A 20,143-nucleotide genomic window follows, 5' to 3' on the forward strand; every position below is an offset into this window, starting at 1 on the left:
TAAAACTTACAATATAGTCATCAATTACATTTTAAACCCTAAAATCTAAAATACTTCAATTACATTCTAAACCTCAAATTCCAAAATACTTCAATTACATGCCCAACCCCGAATTCATAACCCATTCTCAAAATCTACCATAACAAACTGTACTTGAAGCAACAACACTGAACCCTCAAAACATAATCGTTTCGAAAAAAATTAACCAACTATAAGTGAATAATAAGTGATTATGTTGGGTTTAGGGTTTAAAGTTATATTGGACCTAAATACTCAATTCAATTTAAAAACTAGTTGATTTAAAAAAAAATTGATTTGAGTTTATAAAATTTAAATCAAGTCAAATTGAATTGAATTTTCGAGTTTCTATTTAAATTTAATTATAAATATTTATTATATTATAATATTATATGATTCTAATTCAGTTCAGTTTATAAAATGGTTAACTCGAAATTTTTTCAAATTGAGTTTATAAAATTTAAATCAAGTCGAATTGAATTGAATTTTCAAGTTTATGTTTAAATTTAATTATAAATATTTATAATACTATAATATTATTTGATTCTAATTTAAATAGTTTTTTAACCATATACAATACATATATTTCTTCATAATTTTTCCATATATGATATACATATATCATACAGAGTCAAGGGACCTGACTCAAACTTAAAAATTAATCTACTAATTACTAAAATTTTTGAGATATTCGAGTTGTAAAATACAACTAGATTTTAACTTGAAATTTTTTTAAGTTGAGTTTATGAAATTACAACTCAAATAGTTGGTTAAATCTAACTTTTAAATCCTAAACTCAACATAATCAGTTATTGTTATGTACCCAAAATGAACTAAATGTTGTTGATTATGTTGGGCTAATTGGTGGGGAAATTTAGCATTTAGGGTTATGTTTCGAGGGTTTAGGGTTGCTACTTCAAGTTTAATTTGTTATGGCAAATTTTGAAAATGGATTATGAATTTAGGGTTGGGCATATAATTGTAGTATTTTTAGAATTGAGGTTTAGAAAGTAATTGAAGCATTTTAGAATTTAGGATTTAGAATGTAATTGATGATTGTTTTGCAAGTTTTAAAAGTTGGGAGACCTAAATGCTAGCGCTTAAAAAGTTCAGTTGCCATTTATATAATTTACCCTAACGACAGTGAAACGGATGTTATGTCAGGGACCATATTGCAAATGAACTAAATGTTTGGTAATTTTATTGCAAATTTTAAAAGTTAAGGGACATAAATACAAGTATCTGAAAAGTTCGGTGACTATTTATATACTTTACCCTAACATAACACTATGTGCTCACACTCTTTATCAATTTCTGAATTTCAAGCTTGTGAAAATAACGGGAGGGTATTTCAGTCTTTTTCAATAGATAACGATCACCCCTGAGGTGACCCTCACTTGGAGAAGCAGTTGGGGTAAGGAATTATCTTAATTATTATTTTAATGATTTAAAAGCATGTTTAGCCGGAAAATGTTCAATGCAAGTACATTAAAACAAATAAATAATCATTTTGAGAATATTTTTTCTCATTGGTCGAGAAAAACGTGAATACTTAATCATTAATTTTTGTTTTGGATTTAATTTGTTCCGTATATATTTTAGGGTAAAGTATATAAATGGTCATAGAACTTTTAAGATGCTTTCATTTAGGTCCCCAAACTTTTAAAACTTTCAATATAGTCACCAAACATTTAGTTCATTACAATATGGTCCCGACGTTACTGTTGTTTCAATGTCGTTAGGGTAAATTATATAAATGGTCACTAAACTTTTAGGTGCTTGCATTTAGGTCCCCTAACTTTTAAAACTTGCAATACGATCATCAATTACATTTTAAACCCAAAATCCAAAATGCTTCAATTACATTATAAACCTCAAATTCCAAAATACTTCAATTACATGTCTAACCCCAAATTCATAACCCATTTTCAAAATCTATCATAACAAACTAAGCAAGCCTAAACCCTTAAAACATAATCATTTCGGGGAAAAATTAATCAACTATAAGTGAACAATAAGTGATTATGTTGGGTTTAGGGTTTAGAGTTATGTTGGACATAAATACTCAATTCAGTTTATAAAATAGTTGGTTAATTTTTTTTCCGATTTGAGTTTATAAAATTTAAATCAAGTCGAATTGAATTGAATTTTCGAGTTTCTATTTAAATTTAATTATAAATATTTATTATATTATAATATTATTTGATTCCAATTTAAATAGTTTTTTAACCATACAATACATATATTCTTCATAATTTTTCCATATGTGATATACATATATCATACAAAGTCAAGGGACTTGACTCAAACTTAAAAATTAATCTACTAATTACTAAAAAAATTGAGATATTCGAGTTGTAAAATATAACTAGATTTTAACTTGAAATTTTTTTAAGTTGAGTTTATGAAATTACAACTCGAAGTCAATTTGTATCAAATTTTTTGAATCAATTCAAGTCGAAAAATAATTTTTTCGAATCGAATTTAGTATTGTTCACTTATAGTTGGTTAAATCTAACTTTTAAATCCTAAACTCAACATAATCACTTATTGTTATGGACCCAAAATGAACTAAATGTTGTTGATTATGTTGGTTAATTGGTGGGGAAATTTAGCATTTAGGGTTAGTTTTGAGGGTTTAGGGTTGCTATTTCAAGTTTAATTTGTTATGGTAGATTTTGAAAATGAATTATGAATTTGGGGTTGGGCATGTAATTGAAGTATTTTTGGAATTTGAGGTTTAGAAAGTAATTGAAGCATTTTAGAATTTAGGGTTTAGAATGTAATTGATGACTATTTTGCAAGTTTTAAAAGTTGGGGGACGTAAATGCATGCGCTTAAAAAGTTCAGTTACCATTTATATAATTGACCCTAATGGCAGTGAAACGGATGTTATGTCGGGGATCATATTGCAAACGAACTAAATGTTTGGTGACTTTATTGCAAGTTTTAAAAGTTAATGGAGCTAAATGTAAGCATCTGAAAAGTTCGATGACTATTTATATACTTTACCCTATATTTTATTAAATTCATTTTTGTTTTACTAACCAATAGTTAAGTTTCATAGTTACATCATAAGAACGTATTCGTTTCATTAAATATTGATTAAGGTGGTATTTTATAAAATTATAAGAGCTAATTATATCACACGTCTTCCAATTATGATTTTTATATTAAATTTGTTTTCATAAATTTTAAATATTTTAATTTTATCTCTAAACTATAACTCTCATTTTAAATCAATCCTTAAACCTTTTAACATTTTGATTTTATCCTCAAACTATAACTCTAGAATTGGTCCCAAAACTTTTGAATGTTTTAATTTCATCCCAAGCTATTGATACATACTAATCACATCACTTTCTAATAAATCTCCAGGATAAACTATATTATTATATGGTTGTAAAAATTAAGTTAAACTATGGTAAAACTAATTACAGAAGTGGATGAATTTTGAGATAAAATTTGAAGGTTTGGAACATTATGAACCAATTTAGACTGATGGTCAAAGTTTGAGAATGAAATTACAATGTTTAAAAGTTAAGGACTAATTTAAAATGAGTGTCACATTTCGAATATGAAACTGAAATATTCAAAAATTTGAAGACCAATTTAAAATGAATGTCATAATCTCATAGATGTGCGATACAATTGACTCAAACTATAATCCATATTTTATATGAAGGTCATGATTTATGAAGTTGGAATACCCTTGAATCATGAAAGTTTTCTTTGACTACTACGATATTGACGTGTTGGTTCATGATGATGTTATGGTAGTTTACGATTTTGATGTGTGATTCATGGTATTGACGTTACGACTTATGTATGAAAGATGAGGTGAAAGAGAGATTTAATTGATTTTTTTTTAGAAAGCTTGATGATTTATTTAGCATTCAACCATAATTTTAAAAATTTTAAATTATTTGAAGTATAGACTATTAAAAAATAAAGATTGTTAAAATATTAAAAACATTACCCAAAAATATATATGTTATTAAAATTAGGATAAATTACATCAGATATCACTTATATTTAAGCGATGTATTGTTTATACCACTAAACTTTTAGTTTTGTCAATTATAACATTGAACTTTGATTTTCGTTTCAATTATACCACTGAACCGTTAACTTGTTAACGACAATATGATGTGGTTGACGTCTATTGAAGTAGACACCTCACCAAAACGACTTCGTTTTGAACAGTCTGTTAACAATCTAACGAGCCAATGGTATAATTGAAACGAAAATCAAAGTTCAGTGTTATAATTGGCAAAATTGAAAGTTCAGTGGTATAATCGACATCACCTAAAGTTCGATGGCATTTGGTGTAGTTTATCCTTAAAATTATAAAAAAATAATATAAATTGATGAATTAAAAATTATTATAAAAATTATTTTATAAATTCAACTACAAATTCAAATAAAAGATAGATACAAATAGATCTAATTAGAGATGGGCATGGGACCCGAACCCGATGGATTTCGACCCGACCCGACCTGATCGAGTTGGATTTTTTTTAAAATCGGGTTCATATCCTGGTCGGGTCGGGTTTTTTTTAAAGGTGATGTTCGGGTCGGGTCAATTCAAGTTTAGGGTGAAAAAACCCGACCCGAAAAAAATATAATTTTACCTTATATATTTATGAATAATTATAATAATATCCCTCTATATATATTATTTTTTCAATTAAATCATTGTTTTTATTGAATAAAAATAATGTTTTTTATTATTTTAGGTCGGTTTGGATTGGGATCAAATTTTATCTCAAAAAATTGGGTCGGGTCGGTTGAAGGATGTAAAATTTTCGGGTCGAGTTGACCGATACTCGACCCATGCCCATCCCTAGATCTAGTTGCACCGGTAAACAAACCATAAAAAATTAAACTATTGAAAAACCATAAATAGAGTCGAACAACATAGAAAAACTATATATACAAGAACATAAACCACATATTAAGTCTAATTCAAATATCCAAAACATGAAAGATCAACTTAATAAAAAAATAAGTACCATATTAATTTTTTATTAAGCTAAAATGATTATAAAGTAGTATATGTTATAAATACTCTCAATTATTGGACAATGAACGCTCAATCACCCTGTTGTAATCGTTGATACTCGAAACTATGACCTGTAGGAACAACAATAAGTTTTTTAACCAATTAAATAAGTTGCTTCATGCAAGTGTCTTATAAATTAAAACCTAAATTTGTAATTGTTATTTAGTAGATCTCATTGATATATGTTGTTGATGTTACCAAATACATGCATGATACATGCATTTACAATCATAATTAATGCTTCAAAAGTATTGATAAAAAAAAAGTTAAGTCCAATCCATTGGATCGATTAGTTCATTTAATTATCATTTTAGGTTATGTTCACAATTTATATTCATTTTATCTGAATAATTATAATTATAAAAAATATTAGATTGAAATTATATTGTATTAAACCATCAATTTCCCATTCCAAGTCTTCCAGTAAATCGATTTCAACAACAGTGTTTGAAAGTTGAAACTATCCACCAAGTGCCTTACAACCCACGCTTCTTTCCTCCCTAAAAACCCAGTATTTATGGCCTTGTTGCTCGCACCACTTCCTTTTCTTCTTAACACCATTGCCACCACCTTGTTTGTTCATTGCTTTCTTCGTCTCGCGATCATTGGGTTTCTTTAATTTTCTTCATTTAGTGTAGTTTAGATCATCAAATCGGGCACTAAAGGAAGGGTTTTTGAGGGTTTGGAATGGAGAACATTTATAGCTTCAGGAACGAAGATGTTCGACTGGAATTGCCTCCGGGATTTCGATTCCACCCAACCGATGAAGAGTTGATAACTCACTACCTTTCCAAGAAGGTTCTCAACAGCTTATACTCTTGTATCGCCATTGGTGAGGTTGATTTGAACAAGTGTGAGCCTTGGGATTTGCCTTGTAAGTTTCTCTCGTCTTCTTAATTCCATCTTTCATAAACGTAGATTTTGATTCTGGCTCACTCTTTTGCTCTCCATGTGTTCGTTGAAATGAAAAAAGGGAGAGCCAAAATGGGGGAGAAAGAGTGGTATTTTTTCTGCTTTAGGGACCGGAAATATCCGACTGGACTGAGAACAAACAGGGCGACCGATGCCGGTTACTGGAAAGCCACAGGCAAAGATAAAGACATTTTCAAAGGGAAATCACTTGTTGGGATGAAGAAAACTTTGGTTTTCTACAAAGGGAGAGCACCCAAAGGTGGAAAAACCAATTGGGTCATGCATGAATTTCGTTTGGAAGGCCAATTTTCCATTTTCAATCTCCCCAAAACAGCCAAGGTTATCACCTCTCTGTTTTCCTCTGTATCCGATTTCCCACACTCGTGGATTTAAATTACAGTTGCAGTTACATTTTCATTTATATGTAAATATACTGATGTTATTATAGTCGATACGAATAACTGGATCGTACAATAACGATTTCAGAATATCTGTTACCTTTATATATTGCAGGTGTCCCTTCAATGGTTTATTCACTTTTTTTTTTTTAATTTGTTTCCTTTTCAGAACGACTGGGTTATTTGTAGAGTATTCCAAAAGAGTCCCAACGGAAAGAAAATACACATTTCAGGTTTGCCTTCATTAGTGGACTCCTCACCGCCTCGCAACAGCGAAACCAGAGCCGTCGTCATCGGCGAGACGTCAAACGTGACCTGCTTCTCCGACCCGATGGACGACTGTAAAGCACTGGATGAAATGATTGATAGCTTCGACGCTTGCCTCCTACCTTCTTCATCATCCTCTGCAAATTCTCTGCACAACTCCTCATATATCACCACCAAGGCCAACCAAACCAACCCGAACATCGGAAACTTGCAGTATCCGGATTATTTTTGGGTTCAAGATCAGTCTGTATTGAGGATTCTAATCCAAAGTCGTGATTCGAAGCCAGATATTTCCCAGGATTCAGCCGAAATGATTCAAGATCCTTCATGTGCTGCAGGACCGGTAGGCCTGGGTAATTGCTTCTGGGATTATTGAATTTGAAGCTAAACAGCAGAAAGAATCAAAGAGTTCTACATAGATTGGAAGAGTTTCAAGATTCAAGAATCTTACTGTCATATAGATTTGTGTGTGAATAGATTGATTTCTCAACATCAGTAGGAAAGTAAAGAAGAATGTGTTGTGTGTAGTTAAAAAAAAACTTTGTTTAAGGTTTTCATTGCCATTGTAGATTTTCACTATCATGTTGGCATGCCAAATTTGTTTTTAGACAAAACTACTGTAAATTTTAGTCAATTTTATTCGAATTTTTAATGAGGGATGAATATGAATATATCTTTAAAATAAGTTTAGTTTGAATGTATCGATAATTTACAATAACCAATTTATCTCAGTGGTTAAATGAATCGTTATTGTTCTTAAAGTTATGGGTTCGAGCACTAGTAACCGTTGCAAGGTGATTGAGTGTTCATTGTCAAATGATCAATAGTATTCAAAACTTATATTATTTTGTAATCGAAAATTTGAGTATGGTTTAATGTTTGAAAAATAGAAAGAAAGAAAAAAGAATGAGAGGTTAGGCCTTTGCTCTTCTTTGGTAGATTAGTTAGCAAATATCATGTCTCCCATTGTTTCCATGGATTGTGTCACGTTAGGCCACCAACCAAGAGTTCATCAATGATTAATAATAGGGTAAAGTACATCAAATATAACTTTAGCTGTTGTATTGTTTATATCACTGAACTTTTAATTTTGTCAATTATAGCACTAAATTTTGATTGTTTCAATTATACCACTGAATTATTAAATCGTCAAAGGCATGATGATGTGGCTGATGGCTGTCGATGTAGACACCTCACTGAAACGACGTCATTTTTATTCGAATGTTAACGATTTAATGACCCAGTGGTATATTTAAAACGAAAATTAAAGTTCAGTGTTATAATTGACAAAATTGAAAATCAAGCGGTATAAATGATACAATGCCTAAAGTTCGGTGATGTCTGGATGATAGGATAAACTATACAATTAGTCATTAAATTTTAGATTTTGTATTGATTTTACCACTTAACTTTAATATGTTTCAGTGTAAGTTTTTAATTTTGATTTTGGATTCTATTAGATCTTTGGGATGAGTTAATCATTCCTTCCCTTTTTTTTGTTGGTAGTAAATCGTCAATTCCTTTGACTAATAACTACCCGTACGACATGATCAGTATTAAATCGTTCGTATTTTATTACTTTTTCTTTTATTCAGGTTGGGTTTTTTCATGATATTCACTCAAAATTGATGAAGATACATCTAAAGATTTAACGTAATAATGCTCTCATCTCTTCTGATTATAAATGAATGAGTTTTTTTTTAATAAAATATGTATAGTATGGATAAGGTATTTGATCATATGTTTTCTTTGGCCTCTTTCTTAACTTTCATGCTAAAGTCCTATTTTAACAAAATTTTCTTTTTTCTTTTATTGTTTGTGTAGCTAATAATGGATTAAAAGAAACTTCGGAACTTCCCTTGTTAGATTGTTTTTATGCAAAATGCAATGAACCTTGTGTTTTTGGCTGCTATTCCCACTGTCTTTGTACTATGTTAGGTTATTGTCGTTCCTCACGGATAGACTTACGAGAGTGGGTAGTGGCTGTTTCCCCTTAAAAATTTAAAATTACTATATGTTTTAATTTTTTTTATGTATTTTTTACTAAAAAACTTTTTTTGTCCCCTAAAATTTTATAAGTTCAAGTTCACCATTTAAAATTTTATAAATTCAAGTTCACTCATCAACTTAAAATATTGCTCTCGTCCTTGCCTAAATTAAAAGACTTTATTCAACCTCTTGTATTCCCATGACTCACTATGCCCAAAAAAAATGAAATTAATATGTTAATATTTTAATTTTATTGGACGAATGTTTTACCAATTAAAATTCATGATTTATTGTGGTTTGGTGCTGATAAAGAGTTGTATGTTTTGCTCCTGAAAAAAAGAATATGTCCTAGATGCCATGTGATATATATCCAATTTAATAAAAAAAAGGCTTTGATTCGTAATTATTATGAAAATATTAATTTTAAATATTGATATAATTATGTAATTTGAGACTAATTTAATGAAAATGGTCGGATATTAAAATGATTATTTGTATAAAATATATTTCATTTTAAAATATAATAGGTTTTGTACGTTTAATTTAGGTTATGTTAATATTGATCGATCTAAAGTGAGATTAATAATTCATAAAATTATATGTACAAATGTGTTAATAAACAAATGCATTTTTTTCAATTTGACATATGAGCAATAAATGGCATCAAACAAAGAATAGTAATTAACAACAAAGTTACATGTGCAATTGTGATAAATAGGGTTGTAAATGAGACGAGACAGATCGTGAGCTATTCGAGATCGACTCGATCAAGGCTCGATAAATACTCGGATCGAATGGACTCGACTCGAGCTCGAGCTCGACTCGAGTTCTTAACGAGCTGAAACGAGCTACTCGATATTCGACTCGAAAAGCTCGTGAGCAGCTCGAAAATATAATATATTAATATTTTCTTTTAAAAAAATAAATTAATATTAATATTAATATTTATGTATTGTTTTTTTTAAATACAGTAAGATTTCATGTATTTAAGGTTCATGTTCGAGTTTGAGGCTTTAATCGAGTTAAGTTTAAGATTTTTTTTTTCATTTTGAGCCTTTTCGAGCTGCTCACGAGCTTCAGTTCAGGATTTCGAGTTCGAGTCGAGCTTGAAAATTTTAAGCTCGCGAGTTTTCGAGTCGAGTCGAGCTTGAAAATTTTAAGCTCGCGAGTTTTCGAGTCGAGTCGAGCTTTATTTCAGAGTTTTCGAGTCGAGTCAAGCTCAGCAATACTCGAGCTCGACTCGGCTCGTTTACACCCCTAGTGATAATAAACATGCTATGGTTATTCGATTATACATATTAACAATAAATGAACCCAAGTAAAATTTCTTATTTAATATGTTCTTATCATCCGTGTTTGATTATTATATCAAAATATCACTTATAAAATAATATTTTATCTCTCCTTAAATTATATAAAGTCAATGTTCTTATTATGATAATATTAACGAGACGATTTATATGGCATGATAAAAAAAATTGTGTCTGATGATACAAAGTCAATGATATACAAATTAAGAAAATTCATCTTTTGTTAATGAAAATGAAATTTTCGTTAATTGTTATTCTTTTTAGTTTTGAGATTAATTTGGTTGATGATGATAAATGCAAAAAGTCGAGTAGGGATAAATTATATGATATTTATTCAGTTAAAAAGACAAATTTAATCTTGATAAGTATCTCAAAAATAAATTTAAAATTACAAAATACAAAAAATATATATACTTATAATGGGAGCCGAACACATGCTCAAATTTATATTTATGTACGATAGGTGATTACAATTTATAAGATAATATTTATCATTTTCTAATTATATGTTGAAATTTAAAATGATTTACAAACGTGACATATACAATAACATTTATAATATTAGTTATTATATGTATTTAAAGCGTGATTATGATTAATTAATTAATAACTTTTCATCTAAAACTGATGATACAAAAAATTAACAATTGAAAAAACGTAAGAATAAAGACCAAATTTAAGAACATAAAAAACGCAAGAAAAAGTCAAAAAATATGATACCATCCGCTAACAATATAATAAACAGAATTCACAACATTTTCATACGTACAAGCTGAGCATTGTTTCCTGATTTCTGATCAATGGCCGAACCGAAGGTAATCACGGTGTGCCAAGACGGCAACGCCGACCACAAAACTGTACAAGAAGCCATAGACGCCGTTCCACTCAACAGCACCACTCGAACAATCATTCGAATCTCACCCGGTGCTTACAAGCAACCCGTTTTCATTCCCAAGGAAAAGAACCTCATCACCTTGGTCGGTGTCCGACCAGAGGACACTATTCTCACGCGGGACAACACGGCTACTAAAACCGAGCATCACCTGGTAGACTACTTCCGACCGTAATGAATTTCATGTAAGATCGTTATATTTGACATTATCTTCTAACATAATATAAGACTTGCTTTTGTTCTTCCTTGTCTGATGACTGTTAATTGGCTAACTTTTTTTCTTTTTTCTTTTTTCTTTTTTCAAGGATGAGAGTGATCGGAAAAGGCACATTTGCTTCCGGGAGTGCGATGGTGGTAGGAGACGATTTCATTTCTGAAAATGTCTCTTTTGAGAATAGTGCTCCAGAGGTAAAATCTTAAATTTCTCCTTTCTTTTTCATGCTTATTTTCGAATTACGTATGTTAAACACTCGTATTGGACACATGAATATGAGACATAATTGGTATTTGATTACTCTTTTTTCTTTCTTCCAGGGTTCACACCAAGCTGTTGCAGTCAGGGTGACAGGAGATAGGTGTGCATTCTATAGTGCAGATTTCTGGGGTGACAGGTACTTAATTAGCTATTCGTTCGATCATTCGAATCCGAGTATCCGACACTCTCGTCCGAGTCCAAATAACATAGCATTTCAATGGTTCATGACTAACATAACATTTGCAGGACACTCTCTACCTGCACAAGAGAAGGCACTTCGTGAGAGATTTCTATATCGAAGGAAACGTGGACTACATTTTCGGAGCTAGTACAGCTCTCTTCGAGCATTGTCATCACCACTGCAAGTCACCTGGTTTCGTAACCGCGCACAAACGCAATACCGCCAAGGAAACGGCCGCTTATGTGTTCCGAGGTCCGCAATCCTTAGACAACCCGATCCGATTACAACGTTTACTTCCATGATCATTTGCAGTTCTTCCTGTGAACAACTTGTGACATTGTTGCAGATGCGTCATAACCGGCAAAGGAGAGCCAGGGTACGCGGCGTCCATGGGACCCTTTGCAAGGGTGCTCTTTGCATTCACTTTCATTGATAAATGCATCAAAACCGAAGGTTGGAATAACCGGGAAGATTCAGAAAAGGAGAAGACTGTTTGCTTCTACGAGTTCAGGTATATCCCCAGGATCGATAAATTACGAGTTTATTCGAAGGATCAACCGAGAATCTAAACGATTCATACCGAGGTGTTTTCCTTGATTGAAACTGCAGATGTTTCGGACCGGGTGCGCATCGAAACGAACGAGTGGCCTGGTCGAAAGAACTGAACAACGAAGAAGCAGAAGTGTTCCTAGTACATAAATTCATCGACGCTGATCCAGAACACTCTTGGCTTGCTCAGAGAATGGGCCACAGAATCCCAGTTAATGCCTAGAAATCACTGCAGAAGCTTTGCATGAGTGATAATAAATGTGTTTTGTCATTTTTTATAATATGTAGAATAAAACCTTCCATTGCTGTCATTCTAAGCTCTGCCATTTTTCTCTGTTTTCAACCATCTTTAGTTCACATAATTTTTCTATGTTTTTGCAGTACTCTGTCGTCTGTCTTGTAGTGTTTATTGGCATCAACTTTTTATTTTTATTTTTTATATAAAATCAATTGATGAAGAAAGTAAAGGTACGTTTTTCATATTTAAGATATTACATATCTTGCAAATAATCTATTTTGTATACATTTTGTTATTATTTACTATAATTCATTAAATATATAATTATAATCTCCTAATTTCCTTTTTAGGAATGGAAAAAATAACCCTTTCTAAGAGTTAAATAGTGTAAAGCTTGATGGGTACAAGACCCAAACCTCCACGTGATCAGATTTTTTTCTTTATATTTTAATTCAACTTATTTAATAATTATACGTAGCACGAACCAAATAATTTCGGTAATTAAGAGATTTATTATCATTCTTTGAGTTTTCGGGTTCAAACATAGGGTATACAAATATATATAACCCTTTGTTATTAAAGGTTGATTTTTTTAAAATAAATATTATCTTTTATTTATTTTAGATTTATTAAAAAAAAATCTCCATTTCCAGATTCAAGGCAGCTCATCTACCACGTCTGTCCAAATGTTAGATACTACTAGATATCAAACTTGTTCAATGCTTTATATATATATATATTATATGTTAAATATAAAAAAGGAACGGAAAGAATAATATAAATACAAAATGAAATTAAAAATAGTTTAAAATTAATATAAATACAGAATGAAATATAAATAAATGGAAGATGTTGCAGTGTGTTTTTTGCATTAGAATCTACAAGGGGAAGAAAACAAAAATGTGAGCAGCGTTGTTCCACTGCAACTGAATTATTAATATTATGACCGTTATTTCAGCGACGGGAAAGGGAAAGTGAAGCTGAAGAAACCGCAGCTTCAATGGCCTCCACCAGAATGTCTGCTGATATTCCCCTTTACGAGACTCCTCGGGTAATCCATTACTTCCTTTTGTTTCCTTCTTTTTTGTATAAAGAACATCGAAGTCATAATATCAAGATTCAAACCTCGGACTTAATCAACGTTATAACTATGGATAATGAGATTCGTATCATCTTTTAAAAGTGATTACGTAGATCGAACTGAACGATTAATGAGTTGAGACAGGCATTGTTTGATGATTATTTGGAAGATGGGCGTAGAGCTTTCATTGCCACGTTTCCAGGAAATCATAGTATCCAACAGCTAATCAGGTAATCTGCTTTATATATTGTTATATCTTCGGAGAAATCTTTAAAGAACTACTAAATCTTTGTCGATAAAGATTTTTAGAAGTTGTATGGAAATATTACACTAGAAGTATTTGATATGACCTTTGACAGACGATAACAATCGTATATGTATAATCTGTCAACCAATGAACAGATATAATAATCCTAGATCTGATACCAACTATCAGAATCAGACAAATCTGATGGAGGAACTCCCTGTACCTCCTCTTCTTGATCAGTATGTAATCCTTCTTTATGCATCCACCGGTCATGATTTGAAGTCCAAACCAGAAAGAATGAACCACGAGATAAATTTGTTTCCATCAGCGACGTATACGTATCATTATCAAATGTTCACCTTAAGCCCTAAATCAGATGTGATTTGTGTTGAACTAATGCAGGATGAATGGAGGGTTAAGATGGTACCATTTAAGTTATTTGCTCAAAATATATGGCCCATGGTCGACTTCAGGTTGGGATGTAAATCAAAAGATAGAGGTTACCCGACGGAAGTTCCTCAGGATATCACAAAAGTCCTCGAATTTCACACTGTAAGCAAAAACATTTCAATTAACAATGCTGCTGCAGTAACCGGATGCTTATGTTTGGATCACGCAAGACACTTTATGTACACAGAACGACTCATTTATCTCCTTTGAGAGAGTTGCAGACAAGATGGCAACTCCAAGGGCTCGATAATTTTATAGATCCATCGTATTTCACATTTGCTGTGAAAGGAATGTTATACCCTGATAGGAGAGGCAACCGAAAGCCAGATTAGGGGCGACTCCGTGATGAACATCAGCGTCGTGTATCCTCCGGCGGCTATGCTGATTCCGGCGGGTATTCGTGACGGTTTTTTGAAAGGGGTAATAAGTACATCAAACACCATACTCGTGATTTCGTTGTGTGAATTATGATTGAACGTGGTAACTAATTGAAGAGAACTGTGGCGTTGAAAGGTGATGGAAGAGATGGCTAAGAGTATGAGCCAGAATATGGACGATAGGCTGCTTGCAGATTATAGAAAATTCAAGAACGAGCGCCGGAACTTCACCGAACTTTAAAAACTCAAGTGTTGCATTGGAAGGAGGAGGAAGATTGTTTAGATTCATATGTAAGGCCAAATTAAAGCTCTCAAATAAGGGAACACAAAATGTGATGTGGAGATGCGGGGTATCGAACCCGTACCTCTCGCATGCTTGAATGTCCAATGCTCGTTGGAAAAATATCATCTTCCAAATATGTATACATAAAAATCTACAAGAAGTGTATACATTTTTATCTAAAATTATATCATGAACCAAGATGGTGAACATGCAGAAGGTCACCTATTTAAGAAGATTGAAGTTTAAACAACGATGATAGGTGACGATAACAATTGTAATAATGATAGTAATGATTCACTTGTTCCGGTTCATCCTCCTAGACAAAGCTGTCAAAATTTTCTTGCTGTTGCCAATGTTGTCATCCACTCCATGAAGCTGCAATCAAAGAGAGAGTTTAAGGTTCAAGTATCATATAAGCTTTCGACATACCATGCTCGTGCAATACTGCACTATATAGTTTTGAACGTATGAACAATCAAATGATCATTTTGTAACTTTTAATAGTCAAGTGACTCAACGAAGTAGCATCCTGTAGTCTAGGAATTATTTTGTAACTTTTAATAGTTTGAGAATCAACAAAGTAATGTCTTATAGTCAGATGACTATTTATGTACTTTACCCTTATTATTTCATAAGATAAACTACAGAAGTCGCTCAATTATTAATAATATTATAAATAAGTTACCTACTTTTAAAGAGTTGCAAATAAATTACTTAATTTATTCATTGTTACAAATGTATTGTCCGTTGTTAAAAATGAAACGGAATTAAAAATTGTCGCTCAAAAATCTCTTTAATAATTTTTATACTGGATAATTACATCACAAATCATCTAATTATTAGTAAGATTATAATGTGTCATCCAATTATTAGTAAGATTATAAATAAGTCTTCTAATCTCAAAAATTCACAAATCAATCATTTAGGGGTCGTTTGGTTCACAACATACAACATTACCGGGGAATGAAATCTTCATTTCCCCGTTTGGTTGGCCGATAATCTTATTCGTGGTAATCTTTTATTACCAACAGTGGATTTTTTGGGGTATATTACCGGGAATGTGATTACTCCTTCGCTTAGGTATTATTGGATTATCGGTGTTTTGGACTAAAATGACCTTAATTTTTCTCTCAAAATTATCCTTCTTTTGTCGTTCAATAATAAAAATTCTACGAAGGTTAAATTACAAATTTATCCTTAAACTATTTTAGATTTACAAAAGAAGTCTATAATTATAATTTTATATGAAATTCAGGGGTTAAAATAAAATTTTACCCTTTCATTAAACCTGTTTATCTTTTCAATTTTGTAAAAATAAATATGAATTTTATGAATTTAAATTTTTTAAAATATATATATAAATTAATTATGGTAATATTATAATAGAATTCAACTTGTTAAAAAAACAAATATATAATGACAATTTGGTAAAATATACATTCCAATAATCTTTTATTCCTTTAACCAAACACGGTAATCTTACATTCCTACTAAACCAACCAAACACAAAATACAGCATTCCCGGTAATCCTATTCCCTGATAATCTTTTATTCTCACTGGTAATCTTACATTCCGTGAACCAAACGCACCCTTAATAAATTGTAAAAGAAAACTTATTTCGAGTTTTAGTCTTCTCGAAGTTGGGAGGCTGCCATTTGTGAGATGGACATAACAAAAAAAAATAAAGAGTCCATTTGAAGGTGGATGATGTTGAAGAAGTTCGAAATTTTAAGGACGATTTCATGAGTTTTGAGAGACATTATCTGGAATCTAATTTGTGAATCAAATAAGGAGATCGATGTAGATCTTATATAGTAAAATTCAGGGTTCAACGATCACCATATACGACAAACGACAACAGTCTATGTTGTGGCACACGACTTAATTGATACGATCAATTAATTGGATGATTTAATTGATTCGATTACTTGCACGAGACCCGTCTCTAAGAGGAACGAAACTAAAGGAAGTTTTCAGCCAATTTTTGCTTGAGTAACAAATCGACTGAATTCAAAATTAAAGTATTTACAGCATTGTAAGGTTTGCTTTAATCAAGCTCTTAAGTCTTAACTATAATGTAACACACTTTCGTTCGATTAAAGGGGAGGCGGATGAATAGACCGGATGAACATCATTTCTTAATAATCTGGAATGGAAGCAAAGGAGTATCCATCAGCACCCCTCCAAGAATAATAAGCTATCCGAGTCTCGTAAAATCCTGCACCATACGAATTCCGATCAATAAAAAAACGGTCGATCAAGCTCTTTCGATGTTTGACAATAGCAAAGGATAACTTTGCCAGCAACACCAATGGTAGTTGTAACCGTCATGCACTATTTCGTGCATAATGCCTGCCTATTGCAGGAATATTTGTTTCAATTGCAGTTGTAATGAAATAAGTAGCGTTTGATCAAACGCACCCCTGTCCGATGCATATCTAGACATGGATATCGGTATACAGCCTCTAAGGTCACTTCAAATATCTGCAAAACTTCAAAATATGTATGGCTAAACGCATACACTCGAGTCTGACTGACCTAAATGTTATCCTACGCCAAAACTTCCCAAAATGCAGCAATACATTACAAAAAGAGAGGAGAAACCGGAGTAATTTCACCGTTGCGAAACAAGATATCACCATCAGTTATACAGAAACAAGTTAAGCATAACCATGCAAAATGCATTGAACTGTGAAATGAAATCCCCCTTTCAACAGTTAAAAATACTTTCTACACCATCCAGTTTAAAGCATGTGTAGTTGAAGACAAGTAAGAATTGCGAGGACTAAAAGGCATACCTGGAAGGAAAGTAAGAATTCCGAGTACTAAGAGGCCATATGCCTGAGATTGCTCTCCTCCCATATGCCCTGTGAAGATGAAAAAAGAAAGAAAAAGAAGCAAGCACCCTAGACAAAGCAGAAAGAGTGCAAGGGCAATGGATTTCCATGGGACTCTATCGAAGGCTTTCGGTGCATAATCAAACCTCGGGTCATAACGCCTCCCACCGACATAATCATCGTCTTCATCAACGGCTAAAGGACTGTAACGAACATGACGCCTAGACGACATATTAGTTAAGCACGCAACTATCTCTTGGGATCCTTAGACGTTAAACCAGATTCGTCTAAACAAAAAAAAAAGTCACAAATTCACCCATTTCAGATATCAAATGAAGAAGTTACGAAAGAAACAAAGAAATAAACCAATAAATAGTATTTACGAACAAAAAGCTATATATTATTGCTTAGAAACCACACAACCAGATCACCACCGAACATCCAAATTCAAGGATCCAAGCTTAATAAATACAAAATTTAGCAGTTGATACTAATTAATTCAATACAAATCAGATTATTTAACGTCAAATTTGCAGTTTTCTATATGGATGATTTAGCAGACAAAATAAAATCAATAAACAACCATTTTCCTCAGTTTTCCCGAATTAAACAACCTATCTTTTACCTATATATAAAGTTGGGTAACCATTAAATACAATAAACGATAGAATTTAAAATGACCCAGAAACTAAAATACCTACGTAATTCACTTCTCAAGAAACCCAGTTCCATCTAGATCTTATCGTTTCTAATAATTTGTTTACAAAATGAAAATATAGAAATATCAACGACGATAAAGAGAGGGAAAAATACTCACAGAGGAGAATAGGAGAAATTCGATCGCAAATCTATACAACGAATGAAGAAAGAATCAAACTTGTTGCAACTTCGAAGCAAATATTCAAGATCGTAAGCGAGATTTTGGAGGTTTCCTTTGTTTAACATCATATGACGTAAATGCCCTTCAACGTTCTTTTAGTTTCGAATAAGTCCTTTGTTAGACATTGTAAAGGCAGACTATCTATATCATTAACTAGCAATAGAAGTCCATAATTTAATCCTAAAAACTTTAGTGCAAGCGTCGTGTTACCAGTAAAAACTTTAGTTAAAATATTACGTTTGTTTAAGTTGGAGGTTAATATATTTGATTAAGATATAATAAAATTTGTATGACCGATATTGTTAATGTTACCTATTTCAAAGGTATGAAATTTGCACAGTTGCGACTAGGGCTGAGCAACGAAATTGAGAAAACCGAAAAACCGACACGAACCGAGTAAAACGGTTCGGTTCGGTTTAATTTTAAACGGTTCGGTTTTCGGTTTGGTTTAAAGGCTTTATTTTTTTGATTCGGTTCGGTTCGGGTTTTTCATATGGAACCCATTTGTTCCATATTGAACCGAATAGGCAATTTTTGTAAAAAAATTTATAGTTTCAAGTGATTTTTTTTATTGAAAATCCGATAAACCGAACCGAACCGAAAAACCCGAACCATTAAAAAAACCAAACCGAAAAACCGGTTTCGGTTTTTTCGGTTTTTTAACTATTCGGTTTCGGTTTAAATATTAAAAACTCATTTATTTCGGTTCGATTCTGTTTTTGATAAAAAACTGAACCGAACCGAACCGAATACACCCCTAATTGCGACCAAAAAAAAGCTACAAGGACCAACGTATCCTCATCCAATGCGACACAAAGCATATAAAAATAGATAAAACGACAAAACCATTGGGACATCCGTAATGAACTCCTGTTCTTATCTCTATTACCAATTAAATGCATTCTCCCCTTAGGAAATGTACTAATCATAGGGCTCAAAACGGCTGTTCATTCGATTAATTTTGTGGTCGAATCGATTGAATTAGTATTAACTAAATTAATCAAAAAAAATCTTTAACCGTTAATTGAATCGAATATTTTTAAAAAAAATATTAACTGAACCGAATAAATTTCGGTTAATTTTCGAATTAATCGATTTTTTTAAAATTTCAAATTTATATAAAATTTAAATATTTTATAATTCAAAAAAATAGTTTATAATTAATTTAAATAATATATAATTATAAAATAAAAATTTACATAATTTTTTTAATTAATTAATATTGATTTAGGTTTAAAAGTTATTGGATCTTAAATTATTAATTGGGTTTTAAATAGTTTGGGTAGAACCCATATGTTATATATAATATATTTTTATTTTTTATTTCAGAAAAACAGTTTACAATTAATTCAAATAATATATAATTATAAAATAAAAATTTTATATAAAATTTTTAATTAATTAATATTGATTTAGGTGTAAAAGTTATTAAATCTTAAATTATTAATTGGGTTTTAAATAGTTTGGGCTGAACCCATATGTTATATATAATATATTTAATATTTAAAATTTTAATTCAGTTAATTCTATTAATTAACCGATTTCGAACCAAATTAACCGTTAACCGAATATCCAAAAAAATCTTAACCATTTCCCGACCGAATTAATCAAATTAGTTCGATTCGATCGATTAATTCGGTTAAAACCGAATTTTGAACATCCTAGGGCTCAACATGTCAACATGATAATTTCA

The 20,143-nt window shown here is 31.5% G+C and overlaps 2 protein-coding genes and 2 pseudogenes across 2 annotated transcripts; 3 read left to right on the forward strand and 1 right to left on the reverse strand.

The window, feature by feature from the left end:
- Positions 1–5,755: 5,755 nt before the first annotated feature.
- Positions 5,756–7,192, forward strand: LOC120208389 (NAC domain-containing protein 92-like). Its single transcript, XM_039207676.1, has 4 exons — positions 5,756–5,957; positions 6,057–6,334; positions 6,563–7,042; positions 7,078–7,192. The coding sequence occupies exons 1-3, from the start codon at positions 5,771–5,773 to the stop codon at positions 7,034–7,036; spliced, it is 939 nt and encodes a 312-aa protein (XP_039063607.1). The 5' UTR covers positions 5,756–5,770; the 3' UTR covers positions 7,037–7,042; positions 7,078–7,192.
- A 3,567-nt stretch (positions 7,193–10,759) lies between these two features.
- On the forward strand, positions 10,760–12,279 carry LOC120208364 (annotated as a pseudogene).
- A 916-nt stretch (positions 12,280–13,195) lies between these two features.
- LOC120208365 lies at positions 13,196–14,822 on the forward strand (annotated as a pseudogene).
- Positions 14,823–16,714: 1,892 nt separating this feature from the next.
- Positions 16,715–18,541, reverse strand: LOC120208346 (transmembrane protein 230-like). The gene is made up of 3 exons (XM_039207645.1): positions 18,388–18,541; positions 17,532–17,857; positions 16,715–16,951 (listed from the first exon to the last, which is right to left on the reverse strand). The coding sequence occupies exons 2-3, from the start codon at positions 17,800–17,802 to the stop codon at positions 16,872–16,874; spliced, it is 351 nt and encodes a 116-aa protein (XP_039063576.1). The 5' UTR covers positions 17,803–17,857; positions 18,388–18,541; the 3' UTR covers positions 16,715–16,871.
- Between the last annotated feature and the right edge of the window lie 1,602 nt (positions 18,542–20,143).

Source organism: Hibiscus syriacus, unplaced genomic scaffold (assembly GCF_006381635.1).
Source record: "Hibiscus syriacus cultivar Baekdansim isolate YM2019G1 unplaced genomic scaffold, ASM638163v2 tig00016563_pilon, whole genome shotgun sequence".
Classification (NCBI taxonomy): domain Eukaryota; kingdom Viridiplantae; phylum Streptophyta; class Magnoliopsida; order Malvales; family Malvaceae; genus Hibiscus; species Hibiscus syriacus.

Excerpts from the sequence above, each read along its gene's own strand:
- LOC120208389 (XM_039207676.1), top strand. The coding sequence starts at position 5,771 with ATGGAGAACATTTATAGCTTCAGGAACGAAGATGTTCGACTGGAATTG. Across the intron at positions 5,958-6,056 it reads TGAGCCTTGGGATTTGCCTT|GGAGAGCCAAAATGGGGGAG; the intron begins GTAAGTTTCTCT and ends AAATGAAAAAAG. Across the intron at positions 6,335-6,562 it reads ATCTCCCCAAAACAGCCAAG|AACGACTGGGTTATTTGTAG; the intron begins GTTATCACCTCT and ends TTTCCTTTTCAG.
- LOC120208346 (XM_039207645.1), bottom strand. The coding sequence starts at position 17,802 with ATGTCGTCTAGGCGTCATGTTCGTTACAGTCCTTTAGCCGTTGATGAA. Across the intron at positions 16,952-17,531 it reads AATTCTTACTTTCCTTCCAG|GATTTTACGAGACTCGGATA; the intron begins GTATGCCTTTTA and ends CGTATGGTGCAG.